Source organism: Colias philodice, chromosome 2, assembly GCF_061535455.1.
Source record: "Colias philodice isolate Cphi_HAF_F1 chromosome 2, ilColPhil1 Martin Lab GWU primary, whole genome shotgun sequence".
Classification (NCBI taxonomy): Eukaryota; Metazoa; Arthropoda; class Insecta; order Lepidoptera; family Pieridae; genus Colias; species Colias philodice.
The window spans coordinates 5,884,751-5,899,926 of record NC_143087.1 but is presented as its reverse complement, the minus strand read 5'-3'; the positions used below and the strand labels follow the sequence as shown (position 1 = coordinate 5,899,926).

The following is a 15,176-nucleotide window of genomic DNA, read 5'->3' as shown; positions in this document are numbered from 1 at the left end:
AAATAGCAATTAAAAATAACAGTGACAATTACAAGTAACAGTTTCAATCGTTTCAATCACCTTTTTGTTATCTCTCTAGTTTATGGAAAGGGGACAGAACCATGGATAGACTGTAGAAATGAAACAAAAAGCTGCTAAATAATAATAATGCTTATAATTTCTTTGTAAATACTTTATTATCATAAATAGATAGGTAAATAAAAACATTAAAAGTTAAAACTCAAATCACAGACAAACACGGCAAACAACGGCAAATAAAATAATTTAAAATCGATATTATATTGTCTGTAGTTCTAAAAATTGGATACTTACACTTAAATGATTCTGAACATTGTTCAATAAAATATTATAATTAATATGAGTTGACGTTATAAAATAAAATCTTCAAATTATTTAAATAATAGGTATATTCGAATTTTCAGCAAGTATGTAGGTAATATCGATAATCGAGGTGGTTATAGAACCAAAATGTTCACAAGTAAATTTTGTATCCGATTTCTGAATTGTTCTGTGGTTTGTGTTACTCGGCATATTTTTGACGTTTGCTGAATGAAGAAAGAATTCTATACTTCGAAGGCGAATTTGTTTACCGTCGTGTTTTTATTAAAATTATAAGTTCATTTTAAATGAAAAATGGCTCCTGTTGAGCAGGATGTTGAAATGAAAAACGTGGATAGTCCAGCGGCGGCAAGTGACGGTGATACTAACGAAGTAAAGAAAGATGCTGATGTTCTTACTGTTCAAGATTTAAGGGAACATGTCAGACAAATCGATAAAGCAGTGTCATCCAAAGAGCCCAGGTTTGCTTTACGAGTATTAAGATCTCTTCCAGGTACGAGAAGGAAACTAAATGGAAACGTATTACGAGCAATTATCAATCAGTTTTATCCAGCGGGCGCTGAAAAAGATACATTGATTTCCTTTGTTGAAAACCCACTACCTGGTGCTGTTGAGATCGAAGCACCTCGGGCTAGAAGTGCATCTAAGCCTCCTGCACCTGAAGTTGATGTGTACATTCATCTTCTGGTGTTAGTACGTATGCTTGATACAAATAGGTTGGAAGAAGCTACAGATTGCTCTCAACAACTAATTACGAAGGTAACAGCTCAAAATAGACGAACACTCGATCTCATTGCAGCTAAATGCTATTTTTATCATTCCCGGGTGTTCGAGTTAAATAACAAACTAGACCTTATAAGGGGTCTCCTTCATGCTCGCTTGCGGACCTCTACCTTACGTAATGACTATGAAGGTCAGGCTGTCCTTATAAATTGTCTATTGAGAAATTATCTCCATTATGCTTTGTATGATCAAGCAGATAAGTTGGTGAGCAAATCTGTTTTCCCTGAAAATGCAAGCAACAATGAGTGGGCTCGTTTTCTTTACTATCTTGGCAGAATAAAGGCTGCTCGCCTTGAGTACAGTGATGCTCATAAACATCTTGTCCAGGCTTTGAGGAAAGCTCCTCAAACTGCTGCTGTTGGTTTTCGTCAAACAGTGCAAAAACTTGCTATCGTTGTTGAGTTGCTCCTAGGAGATATCCCTGAAAGGGCTATCTTTAGACAGGCACAATTAAGAAAAGCTTTGGCACCTTACTTCCAACTAACTCAAGCTGTAAGATTGGGAAATTTACAAAGATTTGGAGAAGTATTGGAGAACTATGGACCTCAGTTCCGTACGGACCATACATTCACCTTGATTCTGCGACTGAGACAGAATGTCATAAAGACTGCAATTCGTTCCATTGGTCTGTCTTACTCCCGCATTTCACCTAAAGATATTGCCCGTAAACTAGGTCTGGACTCTGCTGAAGATGCTGAGTTTATTGTGGCAAAAGCTATTCGAGATGGCGTCATTGAGGCAACCATTGACCCGGAAAAGGGTTATATGAGTAATAAGGAAAGTTCTGACTTGTACTGCACCAGGGAGCCACAATTGGCATTCCACCAGCGTATATCTTTCTGTCTGGAGCTACATAACCAGAGTGTGAAGGCGATGAGATATCCTCCCAAATCTTATGGAAAGGAGTTAGAAAGTGCCGAAGAAAGAAGGGAGAGAGAACAGCAAGATCTTGAACTGGCCAAGGAAATGGCTGAGGAAGATGATGATGGTTTCCCTTGAATACTTCAAAAATAATTATTTTATGTATTTTATGTAGTTTGCATTCATAATAAATTGTAATAACACTACATAATGTAATTATTGTTTTTTCTATCCTCTCAATTAAAATATTTTTGTTTAATGAATACAATTATTATTAAAAGTTAAATTCCTCACTTAATTTTTGATTTGATAAGTACACAATATTTAAATTCTTACAAATTTTTTTTCACTGATTACAAATCTGCCTTTTTATTTTTCCTAGTAAAATTCTCAAATTAAATTTAAATATGTACCTATTTATTGTCTTAAAATTCTCTAAAAACACACCCTTGTTTTCTTCCTTTGCGTTCTTGAATTAGCTATTTTTTATTGTTAATTTAGTTTTTGAACTGATAAATTTAATTTTATAAAAAGGTATCGGTAGGTAAGTAGAGTAGTTTTGAGTTAACTGTGAAAAGCTTACGCGAAAAAACCAATTTATCAATTAATTATTCATATTCATTTATTCTTTTTTAATGTTAATTTTCACTTTGTAATGAATAAAATATCTCACTTATCCGCAGCACTTATCACATCTCTGGTGGAAAAACACCCATATATACATCTATCAACTATACCACTCTATACGTCCTTTTTTCGGCAGGTAAATAAAACTGCCTAGCAACAACAAAACTGTTTGATCAATTGTCAGTGTGTTTGTTTTATTGGCAAATATTAATTTAAAACTAATTACAGTTAATTAATCGAGTTATAGCAGCAAAATGGTTGAATTTACATCGTCTCAATTGGAAAAGCTTGCAGAGCTTTTTAGGCCTCCAGAACCAGACGTATTGCAAGGAGAAGATCTGCCTCCAACAGGTAATACTTAATTACTATTTTCCTTTAATTTCTTATAGACTCGTTTAGACTTAGAGCTTTATAAACTAAATGATTAGAAAATATATTCAACCCTAAAAACCTAAATTCATGATAAATACAGTTAGGTATATCGATAGATATAATATGTAGGTGTATTTATCGTGGATTTATTATATCAAGGTTTCTTAACATTTAGCATATGAAATAACATCATCAAGAGACAAAGTTAAGCAAAATGATGCAAAGCAAACTCCAAAAACAATTGAAGAGTATGAAGCGCAAGAAGCCGAGGAAGCTGAACAATTAGGTTGCGTTGGCGCTGGTATTGCAGACAGAAAAGTACCAGCGTATACTATGAATTATCAGCAGTCTGTGACAGCGGAGGATGTTTTCCTTCAGGTACCTACCTAAAAATATTTCATCCTTCACATAAAAAAAGTACCGGTACTCGGTAGGTATCTACGCGACGGCTTTGTACCATCAGTCCTATAAGTAGTTCCTGATATTGGCAAATTCAAACAAAACGTACCGGTAGCTGCCTTGTAAAATTATATCTCACCTTTTTCAACCATCTATAATCTATGTATAGCAATCCTCTGTAAGGGTGGAATAGGACATACCTAAGCTATGGCTTTAAATTTTGTTTTGATAAAAAAATAGATAAGTATGATCTTTTCGAAGATAGGTAGTTAGTAGGTAGTTAACCTTTTACCTATAATATAATCAAACTTCTACCAAATCTAAACGGCCCAACGGTTTTTTTTTATTTTAAAACATCGATTATCGATCGAAACCGCAGGCGAAGAATTAGAATTTTTAAAAGCTGTAAAATAACTACATTAGGAGGTACGTAAGAATATTCATTAATTTCTTAATAATGATGATTTTGAAACTAAACCAAAATTGAAAATAGTAATATAAATCAGCATCAAAATAAACTCTAATATCTTCAAGGTCATTATTTCATATCTATTTCAGATTGGTCCTAAAACGACTTCATCAGCGAGTTGTGAAAACTTAATCGTAAGAATCAAGATGCCGGGCGATAAAAAGGAAAATATCGATCTCTCAGTGGATACAACCTCTGTTACTGTGAGTTCTTCACAGTACCACCTAAGGCTGCCTCTACCCCACGGCATCAACCCAGACATCTCTAAAGCAAACTGGGATACGTCGGAAGAAACTTTAGTCTTAACTCTTAAACTTGACAGGGAATTTGACTTTGTTAATTTTTAATTGTCCTAATTCGTTTCACATTATTTAGATCCTATCATTTAGAACTCTGATAGTACCTAACCTAAATGGACGAATAAATGTATTTGAAAGCAATTGTAGTTTAATTGGGAACGCTAATTGTGAGTTGTGTATCAGGTTAACTATTCTGTTGGTTATTGAGAATAATCACTGCTCAATCAAGCGTCAAGGCGCCAATTTATAAAAACACCATGTCAAAGCTCATTGTAATTAAATGATTTACAGCGTGAGAATATCATTTTGCGCATAGGTACTATTTTTGGCAAAGAATCTTTACTAAATTCTCGTGCAAATGCTACATGTGTCGTCTAAGTGTTGTTTATCGATGCGTACATTAGTTTCGGTTGGACTAATCAACGTAATGAGAAAATAATAAGGTGGCACCCATTTAATTGAATGTTAAATTTTCTGTACCTAGTGAGCAAAGTTCAGTGTTATTTTCAGGTAGTTAAAAGCACATCTGTGTTTCTAATGGTTTTATTTATAATTTTTTACTACGAATACCTTTTGTTAACAGCCTTCTATGCGGTATAGGTATTTAAGAAAAAAATTACGTGAATTATAATTTAGCGGATAGTCAATGAGTGGTCACTCGTCGTTTGCCCATTTATTTCAATTCCTACTCTCGCGAGACATGGCCGGCACCGAGTCTAATTCTTAAATGATTAAATTTATTTAAACTACGCGTAATAATATATTGGTGTATTGTTTACACACATGTAACGTTTTTTAATAAAAATGATTCTGTGAAAGCAATTGTATAAAAGTGCGTTATTTTTATTGTTTTGATAAAACCGCTGTACATTTGTTTTAAAGGTAAGTAACTACCATTTTTAACAATAGATAATTAATTAATTTGGCATAAATGCATAATTTCCTTTCCATTAGCTTGTTAATTAAATTTTAAAATAAGAAAGGGATACAAATTCCAGCTAATACAAAATTAGCAGCTGAAAATGTTGCTGCTTTTTTATTTACCCAATTAAATTAAAATAACATAAGTATTTGTGTGCCCATAGCCTTAAAAATATTTCATGCATAAATATTTTAGAATTATCGATTTCTCAGGGTATTTAGTGTGAAGTTGTTAAAAATATCTACCAAGGTATTTAGGTACCTTTTCTTAAAGCGAGATGTTTGTGTCATAGAGCTTTTTATTCATAAATTTAATTTAATAAATAATAGTGCCTACGAGTAGGAATAAATACCTACTATTACCAAATTTTACATAGGTATTTAATTAAAAATAATTATACCTACCTACTTTTATAACTATTTTGTATGAATCATTACATTTATTACCTATATTATCTGCAATTGTTTTTATTAATATCTACCTACCTGTGCTATTATGAATAACAACATACTGTGTAAATATTATCCTAACTAATTATACGTACATGTTTGATAATATCTGAACTAATGTTTACCTTAACTAAAGAATAAAAGAGTGCTTTTTGTATATTTGCGTAAACCAGCTGCAATAAAGCCCCTTTTACATATCAATTTTATTCAAAGGAAGGTAAGTTATTTTACCTATTTTTTTCCATTTGTAGTAGGTATAGGCACTTATATTTTTTGCATACCTTACCAATAGCATCCAATAGTCTTTAGTCTAAATTTTCTTCCATTTGTAGTAAATACGTAAGTATGTTTATATTTTTTTTTGCATACCCTAAAAATCCTTAGATCAAAGTAAAAATCCAATAGAGTTGTTAGTCTGGAAAGTTGCTTAATCTTTAAGATTTTTTTTAAATAAATGTCTACACAATATACTAGGTACTCATTTAAATTCTAAACCGTGTTGGCATAGAATACATAATAGTGTAATTATGGTTTGGGCTTATCCTATGAACTCGCGTAAGCCTCTCCCACAGCGATAGTTTCTGCTGAAGGTATTCGGGTATGATGAAGTTAAAAAAATGTATAATAAAATAAGAATATAGAGCAGATTTAAGTACTTACCTTTGTCGGTTTAAATTCATGATTTATCTTCTAGTGGTTATATATCTTCTACAATAGACATAATTTTGGTTTATTTAAATTGGGGGGGTAGGTGAGAAATAAAAAATATAGAGATATAGGTAATCATAAGATCGATATATGTAGTAGGTAATGTGCATAAATACAGGTAAATATAGTTTGACACATTGACAAATGAGGTCCTTACACTTGGAGGAAAGTTGTAAGACCCCGAGCATTATCATACTCCACCTTGAAGATATCTTGAATTCGTAAAGAATAGTAAATAGGTTCAATAGTATATTTACCTGCTTTAATATCCATATCTGCACCTCAATCTAGAATGAATCTCCAGTAGGTAGTCTTTATTTTACATTATAAAATATTAAAACAGAAAGCATGTCATTAGAAATACTTTAAAATATAAACATTGTTTCAGCAAGCATTACAACTGAAGCAGATCAAACAAACAAAATGATTGCTAGGAAATTATTATGGATAAATATCTTAGTGATATTTAACTCCATTGTTGTATTACAAAGCGTCAGGACATGGACGGATCAACGTAAGTAATCTATTTTTTTTCACATTTGATTGGTCAAAGGATTAAGAAATTTATTATACCTTTTACAAGATCGAGCATTTCGCCTATAGGTAAATTTATCAGAGCATTTTTTTATCGATATGGGTAAAATAACTGAACCCTCAGCCTGAACTTAACCGAACGAAAAAAAAAATTAACTAATGTTTTTTTTAGAAATTACAAAAATGCGATTGAAATGAACATTCAAATTTCAGAACTATTTCCGTCAAGCAAAATTCCAGAAGATGGACTGAGTCCTCGCCGTTCTGTTGTTCGAAGAAAAATAGTGCTCTATCATAACTTCTTTCGAACAAAAGTAAGGCCGACAGCATCTAATATGCTTTTAATGGTAAGTGTATTTATCTTGTTTTTATTGTTGTTATTACTCTAATATAATTCTGATTGACTACATCGTTTAAATAAGTCGTTTCCCGTCGTGTCTGTCTGTCTCTCCCGATGTATATATGCTTAGATCTTAGAGAATATGCTACATATTTTGATGCGTTTTTTTCTTTTGTTAATTTTTATATAATACGGGAGCAGCTACGACTGAAGTTCATTCTACTGATAAAATCATTTTTACAGTCGTGGCACCCCCTGGCAGCCCGGCAAGCTCAGAACTACGCTGAACGCTGTATATTCCTGCAACACAACGACGCCTCAGAGAATACTGTCCCATATTTAGGTTCTTGCGGACAGAACCTTTTTGTAGCATCACAAAAGACTCCGTGGTACGTAAATTCAATTAGGTACCTAATATGTAATTTTAATCCAATTAGAGCTCGTTTAACAATGCTCAGAATTATTTTAATTGTCAAATACCGAGATTTATTGAAATAAAGATAAACATCTAAAAACGCAATTAGCGGGATCATATACTATAAATAAGATATTTCATTTTATATATTAAAATTGCTTAAATTGCGTACAATTATAAAGCTATACATATACGCTAAGGTTGTAATAAAATCACTTTAATTATAACACTTCCTTGCATGTCAGGGTCTTAGTTTTTTGCAGTCACACAAATAAGATAATGAGTGATTTGTTGTCTTATGGTCGAATAAGATGATATGCGCTTACATTTTTTTGCTGAATTGGCTTGTTTCCTCATCCGTTCGTTGTACAATGTATGCTGCCTTAAAGTCACGATCTTAACCTCCACATTGTCAGATAATAGGAAATTCGTGAACATCTAATTACAGATTTCACAAACTGACATGGTATACAGGGTGTCCCAAAAAGTAGTGATGAACGGAAGCTGGGAGGTAGAGGACCTAGAGGGCTATCCGAATCACCCCCATGTATGTAATGCGATTTTTCGTATTTTCGGAGTTATGACGTTTTTTTTCAATTTTGTCACCTATCGCCGAGTACGATGAGATTTTCACTCATGGTGACGTCAATTATTGCGGTAGATGCTTGATTTTTTTTGTGTGCTAAGCTGAAAGATAGGACAATTAAGTATGGTAACATTTATTATCGTTAGATCTTCGAATGGAATAAAAAAAAAGAATTAAATGCCAAGAAAGATAAAATTACCCAGTATGTTCACAACTTCAAGGGCCCATAAAAAAATAAAATCACATAAAAAAAGTTTTCCATTTGGCTTTTAAAAACTTGCTCTATCTATCAGGTAGCTACCCTAAAAATTTCATTTCATTATTCAGAAGGCTTCGATCGAAAAATTGAAATCTAAATTTGGTACGTGCAAAAGTTGAATTAACATTATGATTAATAAAAACAAATTAAAACCAATAAATAGGTGTTTAATTACCAGAATTTTTTTTAAATAACCCCGCTGTTGCTCAATGCAAGTGCGACATCACCGTAAAAAGTTGTCTTTTAAATGCTGAATGCCCTATTATCATTTTTAATGGTTTCTTCTGAATTTCCGGGTTATTTCGTCCAAATTGTGGCATTCTCTCAAGTAGCCGAGGTCTTTTTAGTATCCCCATTGAAACAAATCAATGGGGTTTAGGTCGAGGGACCATGGAGGCCAGGCTTTAAGGCAGGAGTCACCGGCGCATGCGCAGGCTGCAACAACCAATCCATCTTTCAGGGTATCTTTGCCCTTTAGCCTGGCCTCCACGGTCCTCGGACATAAACCCTATTGATTTTTTTCCGTGGGGATACTACAAAGACGAGAGACTGCCACAATTTGGACGAAATTACCCGGAAATTCATAGTAGCAGAAAAAACCATTAAAAATGATAAAAGGGCATTCAGACATTTAAAAGACAACTTTTTACGGTGATGTCGCACTTGCATTGAGCAACAGCGGGGTTATTTTAAAAATTTCTGGTAATTGAACACCTTGTTATTGGTTTTAATTTGTTTTTATTAATCATAATGTTAATTCAATTTTTGCACGTACCAAATTTAGATTTCAATTTTTCGATCGAAGCCTTCTGAATAATAAAATGAAATTTTCAGGGTAGCTACCTGATAGATAGAGCAAGTTTTTAAAAGCCAAAAAGAAAACTTTTTTTATGTGATTTTATTTTTTTACGGGCCCTTGAAGTGGTGAACATACTGGGTAATTTTATCTTTCTTGGCATTTAATTCTTTTTTTTATTCCATTCAAAGATCTAACGATAGTAAAAGTTACCATACTGAATTGGCCTATCTTTTAGCTTAGCACACAAAAAAAATCAAGCATCTACCGCAATAATTGACGTCACCATGAGTGAAAATCTCATCGTACTCGGCGATAGGTGAAAAATTGAAAAAAAACGTCATAACTCCGAAAATACGAAAAATCGCATAACATACATGGGGGTGATTCGGATAGCCCTCTAGGTCTTCTACCTCCCAGCTTCCGTATATCACTACTTTTTGGGACACCCTGTATAATGGCGCCCTTTGTGTCTAAGCTTGAAATTTATACTTGAAAATGCTTAATTATGTGATATTGAGTACGCAAACCAGACTACTGGTAGATCTCTTTAAAACGAACAGTTAAATGTCATATCATTTAACTGCTTGTATTAAATTAAACCAGGTGAGTAATATGTTATGCCAATTTTGGTATTTAATTAAATAGATTTACGCTATGCATGTCGTAGCGAATTTGTATCGCTATGAAACTGATGAAGGGGTAAGGTAATATGTATCCTTAGTACTATTTGCTTGATATTGTGGTTGATTGTAACTGTAGATGCAGTCTGTGCTGAAATCATGGTCAATAAGTTATTCTATCTTGTAAGTATATTGATATACATATTATAATATCCTTATAATATGCCTGCATCGAACCTTTATATCATAAGCGCGCCTCCATTGTCGCAATACGCGGAATTGAAATAAAATATTCACATTGTTGCAGCACGAAACTATTGTCTGGGAATGTTTTGTAAACAATAAGATATTTTACAATTGATTATGTCAAGATCAGTAAATGTATTATTTCCTAACAGTCTGTTACATTTTGATCTTAGGATGGACAGATTTTTTTTAATCAGAAGCTTTTAAATGGTTTTAATAAAAAAAACCTATTTCTAAATTAATAAGGATAATAACAGCTGGTCATGCTGACTCATTATAAACATGATAATAATAATACACCTTTCTTTTAATTTGTCTTCCTACTGCCACAGAATACCTACATAATATGGTCCGGGAGCCAGCAGCAGATTTTATGACCAAGTTCCTCTCAAGCGGTAATTTGTAAAATGCATCAAAGTATAGTATTATGAAGCCTCGTGAACGTCAGCTGGAGCTCGGTTGGGGGGATGAGCGGCTGTAGCCTCCCACGCACGTAGGAAAAAAAAATATATTCAGTCATTTCCTCTCAGCTAAAAATTTGTCAAATTGTAGCTAACCCAATATCTCAACGAAAAAAAATAATCAGCTGGTTACAACGTGGTGTATTGTACGTCAGCTGGTGTCTCGAACATGAAAAAAGAACAATTATTTTCCGTGATTTCCTCTCAAACAAAAATTTACCTGATGATAGCTTATATGTAACTGTGGATAAATATATAAGTCAGCTGGCTGTATCTTGGTGGAAAAACCGTCAGCTGATACTTTGAAAGTTATTACATAGGAGTTAGACAAAAGCATCTATTGCCAATTTATATGCATCAGCTGACTAGGTTTTCCTCAACTTATTGCTAGCTGATTTTTTTTATTTATCGCATCAGTATATTAACAATCAGCTCACAAATTTTCATCTGAGAGGAAATGACGTATCTTTAATTATTCGACATTGCGCTTCATTATAAGAGTTAAGTTGCAATAAACATTCAGTATCAATATTTTTGAAACGAATAAGTATGTAATGAAATAATTTTATATATTTAAATAATCAAATAATCAATTAGCAATAAATGAACTAGTTACTCGATAAATAATATTTATTATATAAACTTGATAAAAAATGATAATGAGAACAATATGATTTATTCGTTTTCGCTCTGGCTTGAGTCACTTTCCTCTTTCCGATTCATTATCAGAGTCGTTATATACCAACGATGTAAGTTTTGCAGGACGTCAACATAAAGTCAGATTGAAATAATTTCTCGTAAATGTTAATAAATGTTAAATGAAGAGTTTGTTTGCCATATGTACGGATTTAATCGTCTAAAAAGATCAATGATTAACGTAGTTATTTTTATTTAATACTTTTTAGTGTATCTTTCAACACGAATCCAACGAGCCCAAACTCGATACCTAAAGTTGAGTCAATATATTACAAAGTTCCTATGGCCACCTTCCGATTCCATCATCAAATCAGCTCTATATCATGATAATGTTTCATCGCTATCCAATTTACATACGTATACAAAATTTCAGCTCAATCGGTTACCAGGAAGTGAATCAACTTTACTTGCTTCATTTCAATTAAGTCATCGAGATTAGACAAAAATGCTCATAAAATAAAAACTACTGGGCCTATCCGAATATATCCGAATCCGAATTTTTATGGGACCAATTCGACACCTTTCCGCATCAAACAAAAAAAAAAGAATCACGTCAATCGTTTCAGAAACCTCGGAGTAATCGGTGAACATACATAAAAAAAACCTACCGGCCGAATTGATAACCTCCTCCTTTTTTTGAAGTCGGTTAAAAAATCAGCTAGCAATAAGTTGAGGAAAACCTAGTCAGCTGATGCATATAAATTGGCAATAGATGCTTCTGTCTAACTCCTATGTAATAACTTTCAAAGTATCAGCTGACGGTTTTTCCACCAAGATACAGCCAGCTGACTTATATATTTATCCACAGTTACATATAAGCTATCATCAGGTAAATTTTTGTTTGAGAGGAAATCACGGAAAATAATTGTTCTTTTTTCATGTTCGAGACACCAGCTGACGTATAATACACCACGTTGTAACCAGCTGATTATTTTTTTTCGTTGAGATATTGGGTTAGCTACAATTTGACAAATTTTTAGCTGAGAGGAAATGAATGAATGTATTTTTTTTCCTACGTGCGTGGGAGGCTACAACCGCTCACCCCCCCAACCGAGCGCCAGCTGACGTTCACGAGGCTTTATAATACTATACTCTGATGCTTCTGACGAATTATCTCTTGAGAGGAAATAATGAACCCAATTTGCACCTGGCTCCCTAACTAGGAGCTAAACGCCTACTGCTTAAAACAAATTCTTATACATGTATAACATTTTCTTTACGTCTTTCGATGTATCGAACCAAATCAATGCTGAACCAATTCGACATGATTATAAAATATAAAAAAAATTGCAATAGTAACTAACTAACCTCTTTTCAGGTTTTTCGCAATCAAGACATGGTTCCTAGAGTATCAAAATTTCACATATGGAGCGCCAGTGCGGAATCTCAAAGCAGTTGGGCATTATACCCAAATGGTTTGGGCGACTAGTCACAAAGTTGGTTGTGGCGTCGCGCACTGCCCTGGGGGGCCTTGGGGCCATTTCTATAACTACGTGTGCCATTATTGCCCGGCGTAAGTATCTAATCAATATTTTACATCTTTTATGTACCTAACTAACTACCTATTATTAAACGAGACCATATTACCACATATTGTAATACTGTGATATTACTATATGTATTAACACTTTAGGTGTTAGTTTACTCTACTTAAAAGTGATTAAACATCTACTTAACAGAAGAAAGAGCAATATAATAGAAATAGTGCGTGAATTTACTTTTTAATAATTGAACTTTGATGAATAATTGTATGAACTTTTACATAAAATGAGTAATTGTGGTTAGTATGTAGTATCTATGCAGTCTGTATGTGGTCAACACCTATACATACAAATTATTGGTTACATTGTTTCTTGTCAAGACTTGTGTACTAATCATATTATAATACCTCAGTAATTTTTAGTATTCCTTTTTCATGTAAGAATATTATTTTGGTACTAAATGTTACTGAGGATGTCAACATCCTCGGACACATTTACTGATATACCTAGTTAATTCAAAGGATCCAGGATACTTATTGAAGTACATACTTATGTGATATTGTTTGTCTCTCAATATCATTTTTATTTAAATTCTTATGGAAGACGTTATTACCTTCATTACTTATCAGGCGTTTAATTTTGCTACTATAAGATTTCAGTTTGATGTAAACTTATGATACAAAACGTTCGTAAAAGGTTCCTCTTTCACTCCCATATATCTAAAATCTATTCATCTGTTGCTAAAATACATTAGTATTTTTCCGTAACCAGACTAGTCTATATGCTTGTTTGAATTTTAATGGTTTTTTAGCATAATGATGGATCTATATACAATGCTGCGTTTTTATGGCATCTTTGCATGGAATATTAATTCTTCAAATGCAAATAGTAATAATTATTATTAGTATTAAACTTAGTTATTCTATATGCGTTTTCTTTACTATGTCTCGAGTAGATACCAGTTTCGCGAGTACGTTTAAAAGTTACTTAGAATAAAGTATATATTTAAATTCAATTTACCTACTGGCATGCCGTGACTACGTATTCACTTGGAACACTTTAACTAAATAAATATTAATAATGCATTTGTAAAGCATAAAGCAAATTGTGCATTAAAGAATATTACTAACAGATATAATCCCCAACATCTCGGTTATGTGCTTTAATTTGCTATGAACCTGAGGCATTCAGATGCAATCTTAGTAACTGTGAAACATTTATTAAGATAATGGTTTGCGAGAAAATCTTTACGACTGTTATTCAAGTCACGATGTCAATAAACGATTGCAAAGCAGATGTGATGTGATGTATGTCGTTAGCAAACTAACTTTGTCCTAAATCTCTAACGATATACGAAATTGATGTAGGTACTTGTATGTGAATATAGTAGGTAGCTACTTGCACTTGCTTCGTTAGGGTTAAATGAGGATGAAAATGGGTGAACAATTCAATATAGGTTTAATATTTGTTTTTCAAATTTCCAAATAAGGTGACAGTGATATTGAAAATCACCGCTAATTTATAAATAGCATTCTAATTAAATGTATGACAAACCTTTATTCCGGGTCAACCAGCACAGCTAGTTAAGAGTAGGTATTTAGAATACGCCGAACAAGGAGGCTGTGGCTGGCATTATCTACCAATACTGCTGTTTAATAATATATATTGTAAAGATACCTAATTGTTTTTTTTAGTGTCTCGTCGTTTAATAACTGCGAGTCCAAACACAACAATTTCGTGTACAGTGTGCACGAAATTGTTGTGTTGTACACCACATCTGAAAATAAAAACATCCTCAATCGTAACGTTACGATTGAGGATGTTTTATTTCCATTTTTTGCAATTTTTCATTGTGATTCCACTAAATATATTCAATATCTAAACGTAATAGGTATGTAGGTGTTTCACTTCTTACGTGTGTACTCTAGTACACGCATACATTTTTTTTTACTGAAATGTTTTCTCACAAAACAATTTTTTACAGCGGCAACATAAACACTATCATACAGTACCCCTACAAAGTCGGTAAGCCGTGTGAAGACTGTCCAGAAAGCTGTGTATCAGATTCTCTGTGCACCAACTCCTGTCCCGTCAAAGATTACTTTTCAAACTGTAGAGAGCTCGTCGGAATCGCTGGCGTATGCCAACAGGGCACCTGCAATGCTACATGCACTTGTGGCAATACAAGACTACATAGGAATCACCCTTGGTAGTATAATATACCAGCAATAATGTTAAGTTCATACTATTCGTTAGCTTTAAGATCCAATGTACAAACTTATTATTAGTTATAATATAATGATTATTGATTATTGTTTGAATATTTAATAAATGTATTTTATTTCATATTGTCTTTAGTGGTTTCCTATTTTTCAATTTTACCCATGTACCTACCATGTGATTGTAATTTTCGTTACACCCTTTCCAATTTCCAAAACCTTTTTAATGTTTACTAACATTAATTGAGGAAATATTGCCTTAAACTTCGAGTGGTTATGATTAATTTTTTGG

At 33.1% G+C, this 15,176-nt stretch overlaps 3 protein-coding genes across 3 annotated transcripts; all 3 read left to right on the top strand.

Annotated features, from left to right (window-relative positions):
- Positions 1 to 515: 515 nt before the first annotated feature.
- Rpn3 (regulatory particle non-ATPase 3) lies at positions 516 to 2,199 on the top strand. The gene has a single exon (XM_089704673.1). The coding sequence runs from the start codon at positions 634 to 636 to the stop codon at positions 2,119 to 2,121; it is 1,488 nt and encodes a 495-aa protein (XP_089560799.1). The 5' UTR covers positions 516 to 633; the 3' UTR covers positions 2,122 to 2,199.
- A 338-nt stretch (positions 2,200 to 2,537) lies between these two features.
- On the top strand, positions 2,538 to 4,459 carry Dnaaf6 (Dynein axonemal assembly factor 6). Its single transcript, XM_089704663.1, has 4 exons — positions 2,538 to 2,746; positions 2,839 to 2,961; positions 3,158 to 3,360; positions 3,940 to 4,459. Exons 2-4 carry the CDS (start codon positions 2,865 to 2,867, stop codon positions 4,195 to 4,197), a joined length of 558 nt encoding a protein of 185 aa, XP_089560789.1. The 5' UTR covers positions 2,538 to 2,746; positions 2,839 to 2,864; the 3' UTR covers positions 4,198 to 4,459.
- Positions 4,460 to 6,624: 2,165 nt separating this feature from the next.
- LOC149490456 (cysteine-rich venom protein LEI1-like) lies at positions 6,625 to 15,001 on the top strand. The gene is made up of 5 exons (XM_089704652.1): positions 6,625 to 6,742; positions 6,976 to 7,109; positions 7,346 to 7,491; positions 12,503 to 12,697; positions 14,650 to 15,001. The coding sequence occupies exons 1-5, from the start codon at positions 6,652 to 6,654 to the stop codon at positions 14,876 to 14,878; spliced, it is 795 nt and encodes a 264-aa protein (XP_089560778.1). The 5' UTR covers positions 6,625 to 6,651; the 3' UTR covers positions 14,879 to 15,001.
- The last annotated feature ends 175 nt before the right edge of the window (positions 15,002 to 15,176 follow it).